The sequence below is a fragment of the Dendrobates tinctorius genome, unplaced genomic scaffold, assembly GCF_039654945.1.
Source record: "Dendrobates tinctorius isolate UK_male_01 unplaced genomic scaffold, ASM3965494v1 ptg000199l, whole genome shotgun sequence".
Taxonomy (NCBI): domain Eukaryota; kingdom Metazoa; phylum Chordata; class Amphibia; order Anura; family Dendrobatidae; genus Dendrobates; species Dendrobates tinctorius.
In genome coordinates this window covers 14,213,386-14,240,239 of record NW_027361866.1, presented here as the reverse complement: position 1 = coordinate 14,240,239, position 26,854 = coordinate 14,213,386, and the positions used below count along the sequence as shown (strand labels likewise).

General features: G+C 41.5%; 1 protein-coding gene across 1 annotated transcript in view; it reads right to left on the bottom strand.

Moving 5' to 3' along the window:
• Positions 1-26,854, bottom strand: part of COL6A3 (collagen type VI alpha 3 chain) — a 170,408-nt gene that overhangs the window by 15,003 nt on the left and 128,551 nt on the right. Inside the window, exons 32-43 of the mRNA XM_073553278.1 lie at positions 23,856-23,918; positions 23,720-23,752; positions 23,490-23,526; positions 23,227-23,238; positions 20,942-21,435; positions 15,666-15,762; positions 14,313-15,011; positions 13,777-13,879; positions 12,610-12,698; positions 10,999-11,289; positions 10,087-10,167; positions 5,176-5,346 (exon numbers count right to left, since the gene is read on the bottom strand). Of these exons, the coding sequence (XP_073409379.1) occupies positions 5,176-5,346; positions 10,087-10,167; positions 10,999-11,289; positions 12,610-12,698; positions 13,777-13,879; positions 14,313-15,011; positions 15,666-15,762; positions 20,942-21,435; positions 23,227-23,238; positions 23,490-23,526; positions 23,720-23,752; positions 23,856-23,918 (2,170 nt within the window). The remainder of the gene's footprint in view (positions 1-5,175; positions 5,347-10,086; positions 10,168-10,998; positions 11,290-12,609; positions 12,699-13,776; positions 13,880-14,312; positions 15,012-15,665; positions 15,763-20,941; positions 21,436-23,226; positions 23,239-23,489; positions 23,527-23,719; positions 23,753-23,855; positions 23,919-26,854) is intronic.

The following is a 26,854-nucleotide window of genomic DNA, read 5'->3' as shown; positions in this document are numbered from 1 at the left end:
GCAGGTTTTGCTTAGTTTTTGGTGCATTTTTTTACTGCGTTCTAGTCCGGGTACATTTGTCTCTTGCACATGCTGGTAAAGTTTAGTGTATAAAAAATATCCGATTCCACTCCATCAGGTTTTGGCGCCAAAATCGCAGCAAAACCTGATACCTGCTTTTTTTTTTAGCTTTTTGCAGCCTTTTTTTTGCACCAGCCATGGCTTTCAATAGGGTGAAAAACGCTGAATGACGTGACAAGCTGTGTGCATGAGATTTCTGAAATCTCATAGACTTTGCTGATACTGTGAAACTGTGCATAAGAAAAAAAAAAACACTGCAAACATGCAATGTGTGAACATAACCTTAAAATATTCCCCCCAAATAGAGAATACAGGTACAAATGACACGTTTCACCCCTTCTTGATACTCGGGGTTCATCAGGGGACCAAAACAGAACTCTTGGGATCATTCATGATTCCATTCGCTTTGTGCACATGTGGCGGATGAAGAATTGCATGGATATTACCGTTGTTGATATCCTTCATGCAACAAGGACAATGGATGATCCCAAGTGTTCTGCTTTGGCCCCCTGGTGAAACCTACGTATCGAGAAGGGCGGACACATCTTTTGTGTCGGTAATTTATAATTGGGGGATATTTTAGTAGAAGAAGAATAAAGAATTGCTTTTAATAGATGGTTTATTTATTTCTCATAAGCAAAGCATTGCTAACTACTTAATATTTTTGTAAGTGATCGAAAAAGATCACAGTTAAAGGTTTACTGGTTTGTATACGGATGGAAATACTCTAACACCTCAAGGGTCCAATTTTGTAACCCATACAATAAAATGCCACAAACAGGTAAATGTACAAAGAAGTTAGAAGCACAATTAATGTTATAGGTAAGAGACAACCTAAGGAGCACTTTAAGAGCATGACAAGTATAAAGGCATAAAGGCACAAAAGTGGTTTGTAACATTGGAATTCCGGCCAAGACAGATATTTTGCTAGCACTGATGCCGAATTCCACTTATAAGAAATCTGTCAGCCTGATTTTGCTATTTAATCTGAGGCAGGGTCTGAGACACTGATTTCAGCGATGTGTCGCTCATTAAGCTGTGTACTGTTTCGAAACAATGAGTGTTTAATCAGCAGGAGATTATTGCTACAGGACTATAGCTCAAGTGCGTCCCTGTCCAACTCTACCCCACAATGTACTCAGAAAGCTGCTAATCAGGGATGGGCAGCTTTCTCATGTCTGCTACATGCTACATATAAAAACTCTGATTGTATCACAACCGCTGCACCCAGCAAGCTAAGTGACACATCGCTGGAATCAGCGTCTCTTTTCCTACATTATGCTGCTCTCTGTTAAGGGAGCAAAAATCTGGTGGCATATTCCCTTTAAGTACCTGACCAGGTCAACTAAATTACAGTTTGACTGTTTGTGTAAAGATCTGAAAGAAAAAAAACAGGAAAGGGATTTCTGTCTAATGTGTTTTGTAGTTTGGTATTATACTAATTGGTCTTTTAATGTGAGAGAAATGGGAGCATGACCAACTCTTGAAATTCATAGACAAATAGAAAAAAAATATGAGTGCCCTGAGTGATCTCTCTGACATTTTGGTGGCTGATTCTTCTTTTACCAGGATCTGTAAATCTTTTATCTTTCAGAAATGTTGCTATTCTCGTGAATCTGGCATTTTTACAGTTTTTTTTATGTTGTCTATCTGTCCCTAAAATATTGTTCTCTCTTCCTTATATGAAAATCTAGTCTTGTTAGCCAAAGGGGATGTAATCTTCAAGAAGATGCATGCCTACTTGGCTAACAAGACCTGGTTTACATACAAGGAAAAGGGGACTACAGCTCAGGAATGGAGAGGCACAGGTAGAAGAAGAACAACAAGACAGATTCAGGAGAACAGCGGCACTTACACCAGAAAAACAAAAAGTCACATTTATGGAAAATTACAGGTCCTCCTTAAGAATATTTCTTGAAACTAGACATGTATTTATTTTCCTCACTCTTTTTTGATTTACAAAGGACTTTGGCACCGACCTATTAGCTCATATCTTCCGTTTCCATCCGGAATACAGAGATATGGTTAGGTTATAATGATGGTAGGTGATTAATACAGTCCTGTGATAAAGTTTCATTGAGGCATGGAAAAAATACTGTGAAATAAATATGATTTCAAAAACAAAAGTGTTAATAGTTTATTGTTATCAGTTACAAAATGAATGAACAAAAAATAAATCTAAAGACGTATTGATGGGGAATTTAGATGATGAGCACCAATAGGGACAGTGATGATGATGGTGTCTGTAAAGGGCTGCGGAATATGGTGGCGCTATATAAAAATGCGGAATAATTGAGTAAATCAAATCAAACAGTTTGTGTGACCGCTCTTTGCCTTCAAAATGGCATCCCTTCTTCTAGGTACACTTGCACACAGTTTTTGAATGAATTGTTGTGCTTAGTCTTGCCAAGGTTCATGATCTGTGACATGATGCTCTCTTCCACAACCTCACCTTTAAAACAGAGCTTGGCTTTTCCTTCTACACAGCTGTTTCTGGCTCAGTTAATAACTGTTTCCAATTACATATGAAAATGATTACCACCTCTTAGGTACAAGAGTATGAAATTGTGCCAAACTATAATCTTTCAAAATCCCTGATTTTTGTGCAACTGGACATAGAAGAATTAACCTGTTTTTAAAGCAACGTGTGGTCACATCAATTTGAAATATTGATTTGATTTAAATTTATCTTTTATTCATTCATTGTGCATTTTCTTAATTGATAAAAATTAACTATTAATGGGTTACTTTAGGGAAAGAAAAAGGTATTTCAATCTACAGTCATGGCCAAAAGTTTAGAGAATGACACAAATATTATATTTTCACATGATCTGCTGGCCTCTGGTTTTTATGTGTGTTTGTCAGATGTTTTTATCACATACAGAAATATAATTGCAATCATATTATGAGTAACAAAAGGTTATATTGACAGTTAGAATGGAGTTAATGCAGCAAGTCAATATTTGCAGTGTTGACCATTCTTCTTCAGGACCTCAGCAATTCTCCCTGGCATGCTCTCAATCAACTTCTGGATCAAATCCTGACTGATAGCAGTCCATTCTTGCAAAATCAATGCTTTTATTTTGTCTAAATTTGAAGGTTTTTGTTTGTCCACCCGTCTCTTGATGATTGACCACAAGTTCTCAATGGGATTAAGATCTGGGGAGTTTCCAGGCCATGGTCCCAAAATCTCTATGTTTTGTTCCCTGAGCCATTTAGTTATCACCTTTGCTTTATGGCAAAGTGCTCCATCATGTTGAAAAAGGCATTCTTGATCGCCAAACTGCTCTTGGACGGTTGGGAGAAGTTGCTCTTGGAGGACATTCTGGTACCATTCTTTATTCATGGCTGTGTTTTTAGGCAAGACTGAGAGCGAGCCCATTCCCTTGGCTGAGAAGCAACCACACACATGAATGGTTTCAGGATGCTTGACAGTTGGCATGAGACAAGACTGGTGGTAGCGCTCACCTGGTCTTCTCCGAATAAGCCGTTTTCCAGATGTCCCAAACAATCGAAAAGGGGATTCATCAGAGAAAATGACTTTACCCCAGTCCTCAGCAGTCCACGCCCTGTACCTCTTGCAGAATATTAGTCTGTCCATGATGTTTTTTCTGGAGAGAAGTGGCTTCTTTGCTGCCCTCCTTGAGACCAGGCCTTGCTCCAAGAGTCTCCACCTCACAGTGCGTGCAGATGCACTCACACCTGCCTGCTGCCATTCCTGAGCAAGCTCTGCACTGCTGGTAGCCCGATCCCGCAGCTGAAACACTTTTAAGAGACAGTCCTGGCACTTGCTGGTCTTTCTTGGGCGCCCTGGAGCCTTTTTGGCAACAAGGGAACCTCTCTCCTTGAAGTTCTTGATGATGCGATAGATTGTTGACTGAGGTGCAATCTTTCTAGCTGCGATACTCTTCCCTGTTAGGCCATTTTTGTGCAATGCAATGACGACTGCACGTGTTTCTTTAGAGATAACCATGGTTAACAGAAGAGAAACAATGATGCCAAGCACCAGCCTCCTTTTAAAGCGTCCAGTGGTGTCATTCTTACTTAATCATGACAGATTGATCTCCAGCCCTGTCCTCATCAACACCCACACCTGTGTTAATGGAGCAATCACTGAAACGATGTTAGCTGGTCCTTTTAAGGCAGGGCTGCAATGATGTTGAAATGTGTTTTGGGGGATAAAGTTCATTTTCTAGGCAAATATTGACTTTGCAAGTAATTGCTGTTAAGCTGATCACTCTTTATAACATTCTGGAGTATATGCAAATTGCCATTAGAAAAAATGAAGCAGTAGACTTTGTAAAAATTAATATTTGTGTCATTCTCTAAACTTTTGGCCATGACTGTACCTTTAGTCTAAAGCTATGAGGGCATATACCCCTTTGCCTGTTCTAAGATGTAACTTCTTGTAATTTTACTAGTTCTCATTGTGTCCTCACCTCACAGTTCTCCTTTTTCTCTCCCTTCTGTGATATTACGTCAGAGATCAGGGGACATAAGTCATGCCCCCTGAACAGTCTGTGCATCTGTGACGTCCCACCACCCTCTTACTCTTGTTCTGCTCTGCCTCCCTGCACCTTCACAGCTTGTACTTGACATGTCATTTCCCTCTGCCTTCTTCTTCAGCACTTACTCCATGCTCCTTGACTGGTCACATATAAGCTGTGAAGGTGCAAGCAGGCAATGCAGAATTAGAGAGTGGTGAAGGAGGGATATCACACCCCACACAGACTTTCTGAGAGGTGTGACCTTACGGACAGCAGGATGCTCACCATGCCACCTGATCTCTGACGTAATGTACCAGAAGGCAGCAGGACCAGCAGCAATGCTTGTGACATGATGTCAAAAAGTATTTTTATCTCCCCGGAGTAACCCTTTAAATACTAATTTTAAAAGCATTCTTATGTTTCAGCATTTTTTTTCATACTTATCTAAAACTTTGCACAGAACTCTACATAATATGACATGGTACTTCAGAACAACACATTTACCGCTTCCCTCCAGTTGCCTGTGACCACTGTGGAATAGAAAGCCTGCGAGGTAGAAGGGGCCTTAAACGTTGATGGTTAATAATAGAGAAGAGCGAGTACCGTATACCCCATGTCCGATACTTACTTGTCTTTTGACACCTATTGATGCATTCAGCTTCAGTGTCAAATCTATTGGCATTGCCACCGCACCCACCATACCAAATCTGGGTACAAATCTTGTTTGTCTTGTCAAAGAACCACTTAACCACATTCTCCTTGCACTGGGTGCCCATGTCCAGATCTAGCTCACATGGATCTGTTAAAGTGGAATTTCAAAAAGTGTGCAGAAAGTTACAAGGTGAACAGGTAGAAACTGGGTATACCTGTGGGATAACCAAGGGATGTGTAATGGGGTAATCTGCATACACGTGTATCAAAAAAACGTACTTTATAATGGATAGAAAATAGTAGGGAAAGCACAGTGTTAATCAGGCTTTAGAGTGTGTTTGATGAGTGCTGCAAACCCAAAGCATCGAGTTTCCGCTAGCTGTCAGAATAAAAGCAATAGAGGAGTCTCGGATGGATGAAGTAGAACAGTTATTATGGAGACAACAGTAGTCTATGAGTGAAGGGTTGTACATCAGGGATTAACAGTCATCATGCCTGCAACTTGCCTATTTTTGCCTATAAGGGCCAAATAATCAGCATATGTAACTCGTTACACAGGCAGAGGTGCAAAACAAAGAAAATAAAATAAAAATAAAATTGAGAATTTAAGTACAGTAAAATCTGACCAAAAAGCTATGCCTTGGAGAAGACCACCTTTTATCTAGAGCAGTGGTTCCCAAACTCCAGTCCTCGCGGACCCCAACAGGTCATGTTTTCAGGATTTCCATAGTGTTACACATGTGAGAGAATTCCTGATGCCTTGATGATACTTCCATCACCTGTGAAATACTAAGGAAATCCTGAAAACATGACCTCTTGGGGTCCGTGAGGACTGGAGTTTGGGAATCACTGATCTAGAGTGACAACAGTTCCTGTGACAGATTTTCACTTCTTTCATATGTAATGCATACTGGGCTTCTTGCTTAAGAAGACCAATTGTCTAGTAGACATAAAATATCCGACAATATAAAGCTTAAAGTGAACCTGACAGATGATACATGCTTCCCAATCCATTAAAGGTCACTGGGGACCGAGCTGGAGTGATAGGTCTCTGCCTACATGGAGGTATAGGGAGACATCTATCACTCCAGAGCAGCAGGTGGGGAGAAGTCGCCAGGGATTAGTCAGACAGGAGGGTTCCTGATGGCTTCTCCCTGCCTGCTGCACTAGAGTGATAGATGTCTCTGCCTACATGCGGGTACAGGGAGAAATCAGTCAGTCCAGGGCAGCAGGCGGGGAGAAGCTGCCAGGATTAGTCAGACAGGAGGGTTCCTGATGGCTTCTCCCCGCCTGCTGTCCTGGAGTGATAGGTCTCTGCCTACATGCAAGTCCAGGGAGACATCTATCACTCCAGAGCAGCAGGTGGGGATAAGCCGCAGGGGACCCATCTGTCCGACTAATCTCCAGCGAGGCTTGGTCCCTGGTGGCTTTTAAGGTTTTTTTTTTTTTGCTGAAACGCCGCAGCGTTTTGGCCTCAAACATACCTGCCTTAGATCATATAGCCAGCGTCTGATACATACTACCCCCCAGATTGTGCAGCATTAATCAGCTGTCAGGTTCACTTTAAAGAGAAGCCATTATCAGAAGATAATCTATAGTTTAAATCCGGTTCCTGTGTTAAGTTTTTTTTTTGGCAACATTTTTTTGTTGTATAATATTCTGTATCAAAAATAAAAATGACAAATCTTGCAAATATCACACTGGCCATTGGAGCTCTTTTTAGAGTAATAATTCTCATAGTTTCAGTTTTGTGGTTCAATAAAGCATTGCCACACTGTTTTACCATCGCCCTGTGTTGTCTGAGTAGCGTTATGCCCATGTTAAAAGCAGGGCGTGCATTTGGTGGGACGACCGCTGGTCCATGTGGTTCTGGCTAGCGGATCGGAGCACCTGCTGACCCCCTTTGTGTCTCCACATACATGTAGTGTAAAAACCTGATTTAAACAATAAGGAAAGAGAAGTACGGCTGATTAGGGCGCAACAAGTGATGAAGGCAGATTCACCGCCGAAAAGCTTTGTGAGGACATAATGACCAAGTAAAGAAGTTTCTTTTCCATCCAAAACAAGTGTCTGTCTTGGTCTGAGCGCCCTAATCAGCCGTACTTCTCTTTCCTTGTATTTTACACCCTTCTGGGTGAGCGGCTTGGTGCAGCACGGACCCAGCAGGCCTCCAACCATTCTGCAAGACCTGAAAGACAGAGGACCTGTGGTGACATCAGCATCACATGACGCCCCTTGTGACCAGCTAACCTTGGAACCTGGAAGCCAGGATGACGAATGGTGCACGATAAGCACTGCAGGCTCTGCAAACGTGGTTATGCCGGCAACATAGCCACGGTAAGTTAGTGCACTTTGTTACTAACCTACTCTATTTGACCATCGGGTATCACACCAGGAGCGCCACCTCCTCTCTCCTATTTTGTTTCTGATTTAAACAATAAGTCATTTTTTGAGGATAGATTTCCTCTAAGATCAACCAATCCCGGTGTGGTGGACGTGACATGGATGAGGTAAGTGATACTTAAAATCACAAGCGCTCTTCTACCTCCGTTGTTCCACTCCAGCATAAAACTGTAGCAACAGATATAAGAGATAAATGTGAGGTGGTTCCTTTTATTGCACATGGTGGGACATTTGGGTCTTTGACTTTGGAGAGCATTTCTCCTCTGTGATACTCATTTAAGAAGGAGCTATGAGACCACAAGTCTACATGGTGACATGGAAATATTTGGATCAAGGGGAAATTTATAAAATGATTACATTATATAGTAATACATTTCAAGACGTCTTATCAGAGAGTAGCGATTTACTGGGAAATGTTTTTTTATGTCTAATTCAGGTAATGCGTGAAATTGTCCTACAAGTACATGTTCACATTCGACCATCCTTCTACTGTTTCCATAAATCTACAAGTTATGTAATGTAACGCATTACGGTGTACGTTGCATTAGTAATCGTATACTGATCCTGAGATATGGCCTGCATGTTAATACTCGGCTTCTTTCTCAGTTTTGCCATTTTTAGACCTATTTTTTTCAGTACCCATTGTTGACTCAGCGCTGACAGAAAAAACTGGCTTTGGTGATTTGTACACCGGGACACAATGTCTTCACACTAGACCTTGTGCGGTAGCCTCATACAAGAAAATCTAATTGTTTTATTGCGTTGTAGCGGGCTCTGCCTAGTCGTGTCTGCCAACGTTTCTTGACCGGTTCCAAAAACAACCAGCAGAACTGTAATTGTAGCTTCCAGTATAGTTTGCTACATGTGAAGTAATGCACATAGGCCAAAGTAAAAGAATACAACTGCGGAGACACACTAGGGCGCACTGATCGCCAGTAAACTAAGCAGAAGCAGCAGATCTGCGCTCTGACGGGCTCAACAACGGCGGACTGGCTGCATGTAAGAAGCGAAGTTATCGTTGAATGTCATGTGTAGACGGGCTGAATGCATTTCCATGTGCACAAATCGATCAGTAATTCATTTGAGTTGTGCGTATAGAATATTGTGTTCTCGGAAGCACATGTCCTGTTTACACAGGATGATGTGCTGCCGAGCCTGATGATTTTTAAACTTCTTTTTAAAATAACTGCACCTGCAGAATGAGCATTATGCTCATTCTTTAGGCGATTGCTGACCTGATTAGGGGTCGCTAGGGTCAAGCAGCAGCTGCAAAGGCAAAGAAATGTTTAGGGTGTACGCAATGAATTTGCTTAAAGGAAGTTTGTCAACTCATACTGACAGCATAAACTAAGCACATAGCCATGTAGGTAATATAACCCTTATAAAAAAAAAAAAAATCACACTTTTAGGCTGGGTACAGACAGCTGTGTTGAGAATTGGGATAGTCATATCCGCAAATTGGAGACATGATTTTCTCTGTGCACATATCTGCAGATGGCTGCTGGAGCAGCTTTTTATTGCATGCAATATTCTGGTCTGTAAAACTGATTAAAGTAGTGCATTCTGATTTTTTTTTTCCACGCAAACCATTGGTCCACGTGGGAAATCAGCCATGTGCACTGGCACACTGGCTATAACGGATCCAGGTGTGTAGACGATGAGTATTTGGTGAGATTTTTACGCTGCTCATTTTCGGAAAAAAATGCAAGTAGCCGATTTTACTTGCATGGATGCAGAAATGGTGCAGAAAATTTGCAAAGTCAAAACTCACCAAGAGCGCATCATGGGGATGTAGGCATATACGTTGGTCTGAACAAATCCTTTGTGCTCCAATCGCTGCCTCCAGTCTTCAGAAACTAAAATTTAGTCAAATATACTAATCAGGGTGCTCAAAGCACCCTTGTCATTGCCAAAAGGCCCAGTGCACCGTTTCTTCCACTGGTTTTGCATGCTCCTGACACCATCGATGATTGACAACTTTGTCTTGCATGAGCTTTGTTTGCAGAGTTCTCTCCAGGCAACTCAGTGCTTTCAAAAACCGTGGAAGAAGGAGGCGACCAGTGGAAAACCAGTGGTCAAGGTGGTACACTAAGCATTTTTGCCAGTTAACCTAGTTGGCGTATTTGATTAAACTTCAGTTTCTGCAGAACGGAGGCCATGAGTAGAACACTAAACGTGTGACTTTTATAGGGGTAAATTTCCCTCTACAAGGACAATTGCTTAGTTTATACTCCCAGTTTGGGCCATCAGACTCCATTTATATTGGATGAGTGTATTTTTTCAATCTGTTGTAATGGAATTTATTCTGCTATATAAAAGGTGAATTTATTCTTTAGTGACAATTGTGTTGTAGAAACCTTCTTGCATGTGTGTATTAGCCGGTGTGTATAGGTCTGTGTGTAACAATCTATCAGGGTCCTTTATTGAATTCAATACATTTCAGGGAATAGCTATTTTCTATCTCTTCTGCTTCTTCCTCACTCACCTATTTCAGGAGTATCCATGGGCTCTGTGCTCACCAACATATCAGAATTTGCCACAACTTCTGTCTGGGGCTCAGATTTACCTGAAATGCAGAATTGTGTAAATTCAGGTGTCCATAAGAACTCGGTCACCTGCTTTTTTTCTCGTAGCTTGATGTAGCTAAGCAGGATCCTTATATTTGCAATATGTGGATATTATGCACATTGCTGGAGCCTCTACAGATTTAACATGCAAAAGATGTAGGCTAAAATAATTTGCAAAGTTGTTCCAAACTTTTTAATTTATTTATTACTTTCAGCCAGCTCCGCCAAAGTAAATGGAGCTTATGAGAAATCGGCAACACCTGCCCGACAAATTCATCAAAAGTGGCGGTGTACATTATGCCAGAAATATTACTCCAGTTCCTGACTGGAGTAACATTTCTGATGAAGAGCACAGAAGTGCTCGACACTGATAAGATGGCATGCACCTTGTTCATGAATTCGGCATATCTTATTCCTGCTTGCCTCTCATTAAGATTGGCATGCAAAACGCAATGAACTGGAGCAGTAATCTGCTTAGTGCATTGGTATAAAACAGCTTTAGAGTCAAACTGATTCTGAAATTACTGCTCAGTGGGTGAGGTTACAAAGTATCTGACCAATAGTCTAGCTACTACATTACGTACTGCTTCACATATGATGCTTCTGAAAAACCCAAGGAAGTTCTGACAATTTTCCTAGAAAGATTTCCTGTAATTTTTCTATTGTGTGAATGGAAACTACAAGTTTTGTCCGGGTGAGTCATCCGCCCTATTCCCATCTTCCAAGTTCTGTTTTAGTATGGATTTTACAGTCGCTTCTGCACTTGAGCCACTTGGTCTGTTAAACTGTTCCATAAAAGCAGAGATTTAGGAACAGAAGTTCATACTTACGAGTTGTAAATGTTGTCTGGTAGGTGATTAGACCAAGGTTCTTGTGCTGTCCCGTTACAGTGACTTGATACACTTGTCCACTTATAAGGCCTCCAATAAGTCTCTCGGTGCCGGTGACGTTCTGTTTAAGGACTAGAGTGTTGTCCTCTAGAGAGGTGATACTCAGCTCGTAGGCGTCCGGTTTCTGGAGGTCAGCTCTGGCCCAGCTCAGGTACACGCTGCTGTCTGTTACATCAGATGCCAACACTTCAGGCATTGGGAGGCTTGTCATGTGCGTCGTCACTGTACGATCTTGAAGAAGTAGAAGAATTTTTGTCAACGCAGTAGTAATCTCTACAATATACCGTAATAGTCTGCCTGCTATAAAGAATAAAAAAATCTGTATAAGGTCTGCATAGACTATGGCTCTCTTTATTCTAATGCAACTTACACCGGGGCGTATTGTATTTAGGATTGCCTCCTACTATGAATGCAGTGAACTCTTAGTTTTTGCAGCAATCACTTGTCTCTACAACAGAAGCAGAATGTTCAGAGCTAGTAGTACATAGTGGTCCAAAAATAGGGCTGCCGCAGCCAGATGTAATACATCAGTCGCTACTGTGGCCAGTGATTGACTGCAGCTGTCATATGGTCAATACAAGAAGATTGTCTGGGAAAATGTGCTTCAGTAGGAGAGGAGTGAGAGAAGATTTCTAGGTGAGTATACTTTCTTCTATTTTATTCGACCAAGTAGCATGCTTCAAAAAAGTTTGGAAAACCCCTTTATGGGGTATCCGTACTTTCAGGTAACGTTTCATAATGAGCAATCCTGTGTGTATACATGAAGAATATCACTACTTCTGGCCACTATATGACTTGTCTACTACAGTTTTACCCTCTGCCGAATCCATCTTTTAATTTGCAATCCACTCTGAGCTGGTGGAAGGAGACAAGCTACTGTGATCTCTCTCATACACAGCACAGCACACAGAGAGGGATTCTTGCTCTTCATTTCTTAGTTAGCATGCAGAGAGAAGAAACAGCAACATGGAAGAAATTATACAGCAGTAGTGAGCTGTTTACATGAGAATCAAGCTCCAGGGTGTGGAAAAATACGTCGTAAGTTCAGCACAAATTTATTTTGTCCTCTTTTGTCTTTTTTTTTTTCATTTTGTTTCTCCCTCCTCTTCCCCCTTTTTCCTTCATAGAGTATAATGTTCGGTGTCACATGACACCATAGGGATATGGAAGTTCGTCTTGTCTGAGCAATATGGGTTTGTGCTGAGTTTTTTCAAGAGTGGATAAATTTTGGAGGCAGGTGAAGGGGAGGGGAGAAGAAAAAGCGGGTAAGTGGGGAACAAAGCAAATTTCCCTGGTAAGATATTTTACAAAGTTTTTTCTATTTGCCTCTACTATTGATTTATGCACAGTTTGATTGATGTACAGTTCATTTTTAATGTCACTCTGTATATAAAAAATATAGTTAGAAGATTTTTTTATTGAAGAAGTAGGGGGGAAGAGGGTGTAGCATGTGGGTAGCAAGATTTGGGAAAGGCGCCAGTTTTATTGATGTAAAACATAGTTGAACAAGCTGTTCTGTCACGTGAGATCCAAGGTAAGTTACACAGTTACCTGTGGGTGTCTCCGTGCTTCCACGTACTGTGATGACCTCTGGCGTTTTGCTGGTTAACAGTTCATCGGGTATTACTGCATTCTGTGTCCTGACACAAGAGGAATAGATGATATGGTCTCAGCAAAAATAGAATCAAGAATGAAATAGAAAATCACGTGTGATGGAACATTGGAGGGTTACCAATATGTATTTGTATCTATGATTGTGCTACTTAAAGAGAATTAGACCTCATCCATGTAATATTTCATCTAGTTGCTTTTCTTTGCTTCTAAACAAGCCTGTGGGCAAACTCAGTGCATATGTCATGTCTTACCGAGTGACCAAGTGAAGGCCATGGGCGTGAATCTCAAGCTCTCTGCCTTTACACCAGAGTAGACTTCTATCTGCAACTCCAGATCTACTTAGTCCTATCATGTCCCAAATAATGAACATTTTTACAGTGCAAGTTATAAAACATATCAAGTTTTTTCAGTGTGCTTGTGAGGTTGCCTGTAGGAGGGCTTCCAAATGAAAACCCCGGGCATACACATTTGGTGGCATTTGTCACTAATAATCTATGATGGCATCTATTAAATTACTTCATTAAAGGGAATCTGATACCAAGTTTTTGTCACCTTATCTGAGAGCAGCATAATGTAGGGAGAGAGACCCTGATTCCAATGATGTATCACTTAGGTTACTAAGTTTAGATTTTGTATATGTAACAAGTAGCTAAAAGCTACCCACACCACAGTTTTCTGTGTACTTTGTCTATTGACAGTGAGCTGCTTATCAGAGGAGAAGGCGTGGTCAGACCACTTGGCATGAAGGACCTAGTCTGGGCAGTGATAATCTCTGATGATAAAACCTTCATTGTACAGTATATAAACAGCAGCACACAGCCTAATAAATGACAAAGCCCTGAAATCAGTGTCTCAACCACTAACTCATGCTACCCTCATATTACAGAGCAAAAAACTGCTGACATATTCCCTTTTAAGACAGGTCTTATTTATATCAAAATCCTATTTTGCAAGTAGTTTATTTCACTAATTTTGGAAAAAAAATAACTCTTGTGCAAAGCAATCTTTTAATCTTCAGTTGTTAGGTCTGGCATTGTATCCTGATCTGATTGATGATATCTGTTGCCAGTAAAGTGTATCAGTTTATCAGTTTAGATCACGTACTCATCATTATCAGTCGCATCCTGTGAAGTGCTGGCAGGGCGATCATTCTGGAACCAGTCACAATGCTTTCTTATTTCAGGAGACAGGTGGAAAGCATTTTCACCTGTGAATAAAGAAAATACACATCTCAATAAAGACACCCTATAGTCTATCAATGCTACCATCTACACCTAGAAGACACCAGTCAGGGTTGGGTAAGGCAGCCCAAACACATTAGGTTAAAGTTGAACAAAATAGCCAAGTTCCAAGTTATGGTAACTATCGATTGTCGGCTGCTTCCGTGAAATCAACGATTGCCCATTTTGACCGAAGACCGATCGAAGAACTTCAAAACATTGATCGGGCATGTTGGATTTTTTTGGACTGAGGATGAGCAATGTCTGCATCATGGTCCAATAATGACCAATATTATCAGTGATTTTTGAGAGCCATCAACAAACGACCGCTCATTCAACCAATGAACAAAGGTACGTTTGACCATTTTCATCCAATGTGTATGGGGACCATGAGGCAATATGTAGTTTGTATATACTTACTGCTGAGAAATCCTGGTAGATGTAGCCCGAATCTCATTAGAGTTTCTTCATGAAGTTCTGATGCCTTATCTGCCTTCTTGGAGAAAACATCATGTGGTTCACTAGCCAATGAATGTAGCTGGCCAGAATTCACCTTCTTCCCTATGCTCAGGATAACAAAGAAGTAGCCCTTACATTTGGCCTCAATTACGGTTTGATGTAGTTTCTGAAGCTCATGGGGCTTTACTTCTCCAGTCAAGAATAGGAAAATTACTTTCATGGTCCTGGGGTTGGGTGCACCCTCAAATACATGCTCCACAACATACTTGATGGCATTGCTCAGAGCCCTTGTTCCATAAAGCTGTGTCATCTTAGTCTTGATAAAAGCCTGAAGTTTCTCTTTGTTTGTGTAATCAGTCAGTCCAACATCTACTTTCACAGGGGAATAACTGGCATTGGCTTGATGCTCGTAGGGGGCATGTTGGAGAACAGCTATGCGTGCATGGTGGGAGGAAGATTTTGGTTCTGTGCTAAGCTCAAGTTGTCCGATAACATAAGATACAAATCTCTTAACCTCTGCAAACTGGGCTGGATTCGTAGAGTCTGAACTGTCCAGTAGGAAGGCTAAGTCAATGTCTACATCAGTAGCCGCTGAGCGACGTAACCGAAGGTCTCCTCTAGGAACACTAACTCCACATTCGCTAGGTGGATCACAAATATCTAGAAATAAGAAGAGTATTGAGTCAAAAATATTGTGTTTTCTTAAAGCAAAGTTCATAAGAAACATTTTAATTCTTCACATAATTTAAGTTGTGTATTTGTGTCGTTATTAAAAAAAACACAGCAGTAGATACAAAAGAGAGTAGTATCAGTCTTACCTCTTTTAGATTCTTTCCAGGTTTTGTTTGACTCAGAAGTACTGCATGTGTGATTCCAGCCTATGGGCTTGTTCACAGGTAGCGCTTTAATGCTTTTTCTTCCCGTACATTTTTTTGTGCAGAAAAATGCAGCATTTTATATTAGCAGCAAAATGAAAGAGATTTCTAAAATCTCGTTCACACCGTGTGTTTTTGTTCTTAACTTGTAATGCTTTTTTTTTTTTAAAAAACACAGCAAATTTTTGAAAACAAATGCATAAAAATGGCTAAAAAATGCATTCAAATGCACAACACACATGCGCAGTTTCCATTGTGCAGTTTTCTGGCCATAGCTTCCATTTTTCACGCAGAAAAAAAACGCATCACAAAAGCTACGAGTGAAAATGCCCTAACTCATACATCCATCCATCAGTCGAAAATATGTTCTAATTACAAAATGCTTGCTGAATCCACAAGTTGTGCTCAATCGCTTATCTAGTAAGAAAGTATTGCTTACCCAGACACACATGGCAGGAGAATATCCGGCGTATGGTATCATTGATTTGAGCACCGCTGCCAAGTACAAAAGCCTGGCCCACCTCAGTATTGTTAACCTAGAAGACACATTTAAAAACTGTTATTAGGGGAAGGTAAAATCAACTAAGCTTCCAAATATAATGCCTTTTTAGGGGTTGCACCAATGTCTTTGGGTCTATGCAAATTCCAGCCCAAATTGATCTAACAGCTATAATATGTAAGTCAACCTGTTATGCCGCGCTCACCAGGAGGCGGGGCTTCGGCCCCGACGTCACTCCCTCCGGTACGGCGGTCCCTCAGGGGTCCCCGTCGGGTGCGCACGCGCAACTCTCGTCCCCGGGTCTCCTCCTCCATGCCACGTTTGCGCTTGCGCGCTCCTGTCAGTGCTGTATAAGGCTCGGTCCTCTCTATGGTATTGGAGGACCTGACCCGGAACCAATAGTGGTCATGTGCTTTCTGGCTAGGTCCTGACCCGGAACCAGTAGTAGTCATGTGCTATATCAGACGACCTCCCCCTAGGGGAGGTGCCTGATTATTGTTGTGCTTCCTGGCTGGGTCAGCTGTGTCCCAGCCTGGCTGTGCGCTGTTCTCAGGTCCTCTGCTCTGTCTGCTATTCTGTGGTGCTCCTAGCACTTGCTCTGAACCCTTGTTGCTTCATGCTCAGTTGTGCCTCCTGGCACATCCTCTCGTATCTTGTCCCTTGTTTCTTGCTCCACCGTGCCTCCTGGCATTCACTCTATTCCTGTGTTCTGTTACTTGCTACACGCCTTATGTGCCCACGTGTACCCGTCTAGCACTACCCTGTACTCAGCGCACTCCCGTGTACTCTCCTGTGTTCCTTAGTATCCTGCACCCTCCAGTCACACAGTCTCGTATCTCCTGTGAGCCGGCCACCTGGTGCCAGCAGTCATGGTATCGTATCCCCTGGGGCTTGCTCCTGACACTCCCTGTATAGGGGGTGGTCCTCACTAGGCTAGCTCGCCCTGGGAGGGTTGGGTCCACTCCAGGAGTCGCTAACACTCTAACACTCTAACAGTATAATCAGGCCATGGACCCCGCTGGTACTGCGGCTTCCGTCCAAAAGGAGCTGACGTTCCTCCGGGAAAACCAGATTAGGATTATGGCATTTCTCAAGGCCATGGAGTCCAGTTTATCTGCCTCTCAGTCCTCTGACCCTGGGAATGCTGCCCAGTTGGCTAGTCTCCAGCAGGAACTTGCGCAGCAACGCGACTCCCAGGCTCAGATTCTCAACTATATAGCGTCGGTAGATAATCGGCTCGTTTCCATACAATCTGCCCAGGCCATGCTTCCACGCTCGCTTCCGCGCCTATGTAAGCCATCCCGGTATAGTGGTGACCCTGTGTTGTGTCGCGGATTCCTGAACCAGTGTCGTTTGCATTTTGAGTTTTTGCCGCAGCATTACCCCACCGATCGTGCTAAAATAGCATTTATTGTTTCTCACTTAGAGGGTAAGGCGCTTGCGTGGGTGAATCCCCTTTGGGAGCGTGATGACCCGCTCGTCGCTCAGCTTTCCATCTTTTTGGACACTTTCCATAAGGTGTTCGACGAGCCGGGTCGCCTTGCTTCCACCACCGAGTCCCTCTTTAATCTTCGTCAAGGTTCTCTATCGGTTGGACAATACGCAATATGTTTTCGCACTTTGTCCTCTGAGCTAGGTTGGAATAATGATGCCCTCGTAGGGGCCTTTTGGCGTGGTCTGTCCGGTCGGATCAAAGACGAACTGGCGGGCCGAGATACCCCTACCAATTTGGAGGATCTTATCTCTCTCGCGACACGCATTGATTTGCGCTTCCAGGAGCGCACCCGCGAGTCAGCCAGAGAGAGAGGGTCCTCTCGCCTCTCTTCGTCCACTCGCGGTTTTTCTCATCCGTTGCCCGAGTTGTCTGCGGCAGATCCGGTACCTGAGCCTATGCAGGTGGATCACCTCCAGATAGCTCAACGGCGTCGTGTGAAAAGGCAGGCACAAGGGCTCTGTTTCTATTGTGGGGATGCCACCCACTTTCTACGCTCATGTCCCAAGAGACCGGGGAAGTCTCTCCGCCTGGGACTGTTAAGTGAGGTCTCCTCAAGTGTATGTGATTCCTCTCTGCCCCTGACCGTGCCTATCTCCCTGAATTTTGATTTCGAGACTTTTGCTGTGAAAGCTATTGTGGACTCTGGCGCAGTGGGTAACTTTATTAGTCTCGAGGCAGTTAAGAAGTTTCGCATCCCTGTCAGATCCCTGGAGTCTCCTAGGTCAGTAGTTCCGGTCGACGATAAGCCCTTGCAGGACACCGTTAACCAGGTCACTGAGGAAGTTGAGTTGCAGATTGGCACATGTCATCGGGAGCGGATCTCCTTCTACGTATTGCCGACTTCGCCTCATACCCTTCTTCTTGGCCTTCCTTGGTTACGTATTCATGGTCCGACCCTGGACTGGCAATCTGGTGATATACTCCGTTGGGGTCCATCCTGTCAAAAGAGTTGCCTGCTGTTCGTTCATCCAAAGAACCCTGCTTGCTCGTCTTCGATGGTTACAGGTCCGCCGTCCGCCATCCCGTCTGTGACTAGTGACTTTGTCAAGAAGGAGGCTGAGAGTCAGTCTCCACATCCTTCAAGCAACCGGTCTGTGACTTGTGACTTTGTCGAGAAGGAGGCTGAGAGTCAGTCTCCACATCCGTCAAGCATCCCGTCTGTGACTTGTGACATTGTCGAGAAGGAGGCTGAGAGTCAGTCTCCACATCCGTCAAGCAACCCGTCTGTGACTTGTGACATTGTCAAAAAGGAGGCTGAGAGTCAGTCTCCACCTCCGTCAAGTGACCGTCCCAAGGTAATTACCGTGGCTTCCGTCGAGTTGACACCCCAGCGTCCAGGGGAGACCTTTGTGTCTAAAGGTAACCGTAAAGGTGTGTTATCCTGGGGACATTCTTCTCCGGCTGCCGGTCATGTTGGTGCCAAGAGGACACTCTCCCGTTTATCCCACGATTACTGGTGGCCGTCTATTGCTCAGGACGTCAAAGACTTCGTGGCTGCTTGCCCATCGTGTGCCAAGAAGAGACTTCCCAAGCAACCACCCTCCGACAGCTTGCCTCCTAAGGATGAATTGACTTCCAATGACTGCACCACCACTTCGGCCTCCAAGCATGTCTGTGTGCCTCTGCCGGTTCGACCTGTCTCGGGGATACCTGCCTCCGACTCTCTGTCCGTGGAGTTCTCCAGGGTATGGCAGGAGACCGAATTTTCTCGTATTGAGACTCTGGATCTCATTGGTCCTCATGCAGTTAGGAAGTGTCTGGATCCCGCTCCTAGTGTCAAGGTGCTATTTTCCAGTTCTAGAGAGAGGGGGCTTAAAGGAGGGGGTACTGTTATGCCGCGCTCACCAGGAGGCGGGGCTTCGGCCCCGACGTCACTCCCTCCGGTACGGCGGTCCCTCAGGGGTCCCCGTCGGGTGCGCACGCGCAACTCTCGTCCCCGGGTCTCCTCCTCCATGCCACGTTTGCGCTTGCGCGCTCCTGTCAGTGCTGTATAAGGCTCGGTCCTCTCTATGGTATTGGAGGACCTGACCCGGAACCACTAGTGGTCATGTGCTTTCTGGCTAGGTCCTGACCCGGAACCAGTAGTAGTCATGTGCTACATCAGACGACCTCCCCCTAGGGGAGGTGCCTGATTATTGTTGTGCTTCCTGGCTGGGTCAGCTGTGTCCCAGCCTGGCTGTGCGCTGTTCTCAGGTCCTCTGCTCTGTCTGCTATTCTGTGGTGCTCCTAGCACTTGCTCTGAACCCTTGTTGCTTCATGCTCAGTTGTGCCTCCTGGCACATCCTCTCGTATCCTGTCCCTTGTTTCTTGCTCCGCCGTGCCTCCTGGCATTCACTCTATTCCTGTGTTCTGTTACTTGCTACACGCCTTATGTGCCCACGTGTACCCGTCTAGCACTACCCTGTACTCAGCGCATTCCCGTGTACTCTCCTGTGTTCCCTAGTATCCTGCACCCTCCAGTCACACAGTCTCGTATCTCCTGTGAGCCGGCCGCCTGGTGCCAGCAGTCGTGGTATCGTATCCCCTGGGGCTTGCTCTTGACACTCCCTGTATAGGGGGTGGTCCTCACTAGGCTAGCTCGCCCTGGGAGGGTTGGTGCCGCGACCCAGAGGGTCCACTCCAGGAGTCGCTAACACTCTAACACTCTAACACAACCAAACTGAACATTAAAGGGCATGTATGGGTATAATTAAATGACAAAAAAAATAGTACTGGATGGTGCCATTCTGGATCCGGATTGTCATTCCAAGACTATTATTGCACATCTAAATTCATAAATCATCAAAAAAAAAGTCAATAATATCTTTAGTGATTGTAGTGAATGACAAATTAGAAAATTTTCTCGGAAAAAGGGTACGATTACGTTAACATTATTGTAATGCAATACTGCATATAGAAACCATAGTGAATATGGTTCATTATAGATTACATTCTTTTTCTATCAGGCAAATACCATGAAACATTTCCAAAAGAACACATGGCCAAAATTTTTCCAAATTTTTTTTTCAATTTTATCATATCCTATATGTTTTGTTTATGTTCTTTAGCTGGAGCACCCCACTAGAAGAATATTATTATTGCTATTTTGCGTTGTGATCTAAAAGAGGTTTCACTTTGTTCAGCTATGGCTTGTCATTACTAAAAAATGCTTCAATGAGAAAGCGGATGTTTTGTGGAAACCTAAAATTACGGACTTGCCTCCGCATTTAGAAAACACTAAGGTCCCGATTCATCATTTGCGGTTAATTGAAGTCACTTTTCTTTTTTAATGTCTTGTGGTATTGACTGACGCTATATTTTTTTGCAAAATTCTTCAACACATGTGGTTCATGAATTTGGCTCAGACCCAAAAAATACTCTTAAATTTGACTTTAACCAGTTTGTGCAACTCTTCAAAGCCAAAGGCTCAAGTCTTTTAGATAGTAGCAAGGTTGTAAAATAAGAAAATGTGACAAACTGAAAACTTCCCAAGAAATTTTACTCCAGGCAGAGATCGGAGTGAGATGCACCCAAAAAAAATGTGTCACGTGGTGAAAGTCGCATTTCATGAATTTGTTTAAAAGATCTAGATAAGCAATATTGATGAGGAATAATCATAAAAAGACTTGAAGAAGAAAGACAACTTAAAAAATGTTAGAAAATGTGTAAAAAATAAGGTGCTTAATTGGGCCTGAATGTGTCTAGTACAAAACATTTACTTGCTGAAATCTTGAATATTCACCTTCAGTGCATTTCCCAGTGCCCTGTCCTCTCGATTTGTAAGGAAGACAGAGGCCACGCCAGCATCGTATAATTTAAGTACAGCCTCATTAAGCTGTCCTGAAGCTCTGGTTGGGGCGTTACTAAAGAAAACGGCCACTTTTCTTGCTAGGAACCCTCCACGCGCCCTCTTGAATGTGTTTCGGGCCACAAAGGACATAACTGTGTCCAGGCTTCTCTGTTTGGTGTTTGTCTTCAGCTGCAGGTCTTCAATCACTTTGAGCATAGCTGGCTTCCTCAGACCTTCAGAAAAGCGGACCTCCGTGGTGACCTCGCTATTGTAGGTTAGCAGTGCCACCCGGGCCCCTCTAGGACAATTGCTGTCAGTAATTGTGAGCTGGTTAACCATTCTTAAGACAGCATCCTTCATGTTGTTGAATTGGTTGCGGTTCACATCAGTAGAGGAATCAATAGCAAACACCAAGTCAGTGGGGTACACGGGGCATTCCTTTGCACCTGAAGAGTATAGAGCAATTAGGAAACAAGTTACATTGTAGTCACAATGTTGTAGGACATTGCATGCACTCGCTCAAAGTAATTTATTTAATGGATCTTTCTCACGATGGCTTTATTGACAATCATTTTTCGCATTCCTTTACTAAAAATGGAAAGTTACAAATATCTATATTCATCTTTGAGTAATGCAGCTCAAAACAGTAATGGTTATTTTTAATTTTTATTTCAAAAGTCAATAGTACATGTGAAAATAAGAAATTTTGCAATATATCTTTTCAAATCAGCTTCCTATCTCAGCCTGGACTGATTATTCATTCTCAATATTCCAAGCACGCAGGTAGAATCTACCATATCTTCTGTGAATTCAGCTCTTCCCATTACTGAGATAGGAGGCGACAGTTGGTGCTCGTAAAGTTTTAAGGAGAACTGTTACTATGCTCTGATTCTAGCGCCTCCCTTTTCTTCCCTCGTTCAATGAAATTTTAAAAGAATTTTAAAAACATCTACTGTCATTGCCTATCTTAGTAATGGGGGAACCTGTATTCAATGGTTTCACATTACACTCATGAATTGAGAGTGGAAGATCAGTCCGGAAGGAGAAAAAAACAGATTGGTCTGACAAGGTATACCGTATAAAGTTATTTATGTTCATGTGCATCATTGATTTAGATATGTAAATTGTCTCCTGAAAGAGAAATAGGACTTCAACTCTAGCGCCAACTATTGCAAGCAGCAATCCTAAAAGTCAATATCAACTCTGCCCTACCACATGACAGGATAAAAGCCAAACCAGAATCTCAATTTGCAGACAAGTTTTTTGGTGTATCACACATCCGCATTAAAAAGCATTCGATCTGATTTAGCTATATTAGAGGCCTCTGACTGGGGACTAAGGGAAAACTTTTCTCCTTTTGGAGAGTTACATGCGTGTCATCCTGGGGTAAGGAGACTTATAAGCCATGCAATATTCCTCTAGAAAATTAAATATGCCAATTGCCTTTTCAGAGAAAAAGAGGACTTGGATTCTGGTGCTACCTATTGGAAGTAGCAATCCGAAAAGTCCAGCCTCTCTGAAAAGACAATTTTCATATTTAATTTCACAGAGGAACATTGCAAGACCAATAAGTCTCCTTACCCTGGCATGTCAAACATGTCACACTCCATAAGATGAAATGCTACCCCTTAGACTTTATTGATTTATGAAATAAAAATGAAGACAATGGTTACTCGTTAAGAGTAAAAGATATTACTTTTGCTTGAGAGGAGGGGAAGGGGTGGTAGGGTCCAGATGCCAAGCAGTCAGCATATATTTCAGCATTTTTCTTAATGGAGTGACCAATCGGTGAGAATCTCATAAATACATTGGTTCCAGCTGACCGATGATATTAACCCAATCCATTCGGGGATCAGACACTGGCTTTGCCACGGCCTGGATATACAAGTAGCAATGCAGGAGATCCAGCTCTAAAAACAGATTCTTCTTTTTTCATCTACGCATTTCTGGTGTTAGCATCATGATCATGATTAAGGGTATGCTCCCACCTAAAACGTGTAGATGCCAGCGCTAATCTATTTGCCTCTATATTATCTTGTGTCCTTTGTATGAACTTGTAAGAATCTGTACGCAGAGCTGGATCTCCTTCCTTACTACTTGTTTATTTTCCAGCCACTCATACCATTAATAAGCTTTGATAAATAGTGTTTTAATCATCTTATTAGGTTCTTAATTTCGGACAAAAACAACTCAGGTGCTGTAGTAGTCAAAATGAAGAACAATGTGATGATACTTACCATAGCAACATGCTGTGAATGGGATAAGGAGGATCAGGAAATCATGGAAAACATAAAAAGAATCCATCAGAACTTAAATATCTACAGTTCACAACATAGAAAAGTATTAAAACCCCTAAATAGGATGGATAAAACATTTTTTAAAACTGTAATATCCAACAATATTTTCAGCTATAATTTTGTGTGGCTTGAAGGCCACTAATTTCAGATATCCCTTAAAGTTCTTTTTACTTATAACCTGGTAAATTTCCAAAAATACTTACGGCAAGTGTTTTTGATGTGCTTAACAAGACCACAATGCTGTTAAAGAGAAAAAAACAAATGTGAGTAAAGTAGAAAGGCCTCTGTGGAGCCAATAAGTGGTGAATTGCACATGTTGGGAGTGTAATAAAGATCTTTTGTTTGATGATGCCGGCGAACGTCACTTTACAGATATAAGTAATATTCCCCATCCGAATATGTGTGCACTAGTTTCCTTTGGTTCAATACTTACATCTCTTGCACCTCCTCGCTCTCCCTTGAGGCCCTGAAAGATAAGTCATTGTTGGTGCATGTTAGATTTTGTAGATAAATAAAATGTATCTTGGTAATCCATAATAATTTCATGTATAATGTTATGTATGACTTACAGATGGTCCTGGATATCCTGGATCTCCTGGAGTACCCAATGTACCAGGATCCCCAGCGTTGCCCTAGAGGTAAAGATAGAATGAGCAATTTAATAATAAGTTCTAGATGTATCATACAATCAATCTTTCATTTACTATGCTATTTACTGCAGCTACATATATTTGTTACAACAATGTAGGTACCAGCGTCGGACTGGCCCACCGGAGAACCGGTGGATTCTCCGGTGGGCCCTGGCATCTGGTGGGCCCTGGCACCTGCAGGCATACAGGGCCAGCAGTTGCCTAGGGCCCCGCTGCTCCAGGGGCCCCCAGCCAGTGGTGTGTCGCACACCATGCAGCTGCTATGGGGGCCCCTGCCAGCGGAGTAGCAGCGGGTGTCAGGAGGCAGGAGCCCCTGTCCCCGCTGCTAAAGAGAAATGAATATTCACTGCGAAGCAGTGAATATCATTTCAGGTCTCCACCCCCAGAGGCCCCGCCCCCAGCCCAGTAAGCTGCTCTGCAGACTACAGCTGTAAATCAGGGCCGGCGCCGCCCTCAGTCCTCTCTGCTCCTGGCTCACAGCCAGTGCGCGATGACGTCACGACATCGCGCACCCGCTGTGTGTCTGGCAGAGGGGGCAGCTCCTGACACTGAAGCCGGGATCAGCGTGGGAGCGAGGAGGAGAGGTGAGTATTGTGTTTTGGTTTTTGTTTTTTTTTATATATCTCTCTCGCTCTCTCTATCTGTCTCTCTCTCTCTCTATCTATCTATCTCTATATATCTCTCTCTCTATCTCTCTTATATCTATCTATCTTTTTATCTCTATCTATTATCTATATCTATCTATCTCTATATCTATATCTATCTATTTCTATATCTATCTCTATCTATCGCTCTATCTTTCTATCTATCTATCTCTATATCTTTCTATATATATATCTCTATATCTATCTATTATGTCTATCTATCTCTATATCTATCTATCTTACTCTATCTATCTCTATATCTATTATCTCTATATTTATTATCTATCTAGCTACCATCTATATCTATCTATCTTTATCTATATATATATATCTATCTAATATCTATATCTATCTATCTCTATACCTATCTATCTATTTATCTATCTATCCGTTATCTGTCTCTATATCTTTTCTCTGTATCTATCTATCTCTATATCTCTCGCTATCTATCGCTCTATCTCTATATCTATCTCTATATCCATCTTTATATCTATATCTATATATCTATCTCTATCTATCTCTATATCTATATCTATTTCTCTCTATATCTATCTCTATATCCATCTTTATATCTATATCTATATATCTATCTCTATCTATCTCTATATCTATATCTATTTCTCTCTATATCTATCTCTATATCTCTCTCTATAGCTATCTATCTATATATCTCTATCTATCTCTATATCTATCTCTCTGTATATCTATCTATCGCTCTATCTCTATATCTATCTTTCTATCTCTATATCTATATATCTATCTATATTTCTCTATCTATTTATCTCTATATCTTTTCTCTGTATCTATCTCTCTCTATATCTATATCTATCTCTATATATATCTATTATCTCTATATCTATATCTCTCTATATCTCTCTATATCTATCTATCTATTTATCTCTATCTCTATATCTATCTCTTTGTATATCTATCTATCTTTCTATCTCTATATCTATCTATCTTTCTCTATCTATCTATCTATTTATCTCTATCTATTATCTATATCTATCTCTATCTATCTATCGCTCTATCTCTATATCTATCTTTCTATCTCTACATCTATCTCTATATCTATCTTTCTATCTATCTCTATATCTATCTATATCTATATCTATCTATTATGTCTATCTATCTAGCTATCTCTATTATCTATATCTACCTATCTCTATATCTTTCTATCTTACTCTATCTTTATATCTATCTGTTATCTCTATATTTATTATCTATCTTTATCTATCTATCTCTATCTATATCTATCTCTCTATCTATTTATCGATCTCTGTATCTATCTCTCTCTATATCTATCTCTCTCTCTATCTACCGCTCTCTCTATCTCTATCTATCTTTATATCTATATCTATCTATCTCTATATCTATCTATTATCTCTATATCTATCTATCTCTATATCTATATCTGTTTCTCTCTATATCTATCTCTATATCTCTCTCTCTATAGCTATCTATATATTATCTCTATATCTATCTATCTATATCTATCTATCTCTATATCTATCTCTATATCTATCTATCTATCTCTATATCTATCTATCTCTATATCTATCTTTCTATCTAACACTATATCTCTATCTATCTCTATATCTCATTATCTATCTATCTCCATCTCTCTCTTTATCTATCTATTGATCTATCCATCTATCTCTATATCTATCTCTATATCTATCTATTACATCTATCTATTATCTCTATTATCTATATCTATCTATCCATCTATCTCTATCTATCTCTATATCTATCTATCTTTCTAACTCTATATCTGTCTATCTCTATACATATCTCTATATCTAGCTATTATCTCTATATCTATCTCTATATCTATCTTTCTATATCTATCTGTCTCTATATCTATCTCTATATCTATCTATCTCTATCTATTATCTCTATATCTATCTATCTCTATATATATCTCTATATCTATTTTTATTTATAGCCATCTATCTATATATATTTATCTCTATAGCTATCTATATATGTCTATATTATTATTATTATTATTATTATTATTATTATTATTATATCTGTATATCTCTATCTATTATCTATCTCTATCTATTATCTATCTCTATCTATTATCTATCTCTATCTATATATCTATCTCTCTATCTATAGCTATGCATCTCTATATCTATCTATCCATTATCTATTTTCTATCTATCTCTATATCTATCTACCTATCGATCTATCTATCTATATTTCTTTCTATATCTATCTTTATATCTATCTCTATCTATCTCTATCTATCTCTATGAATCTTTC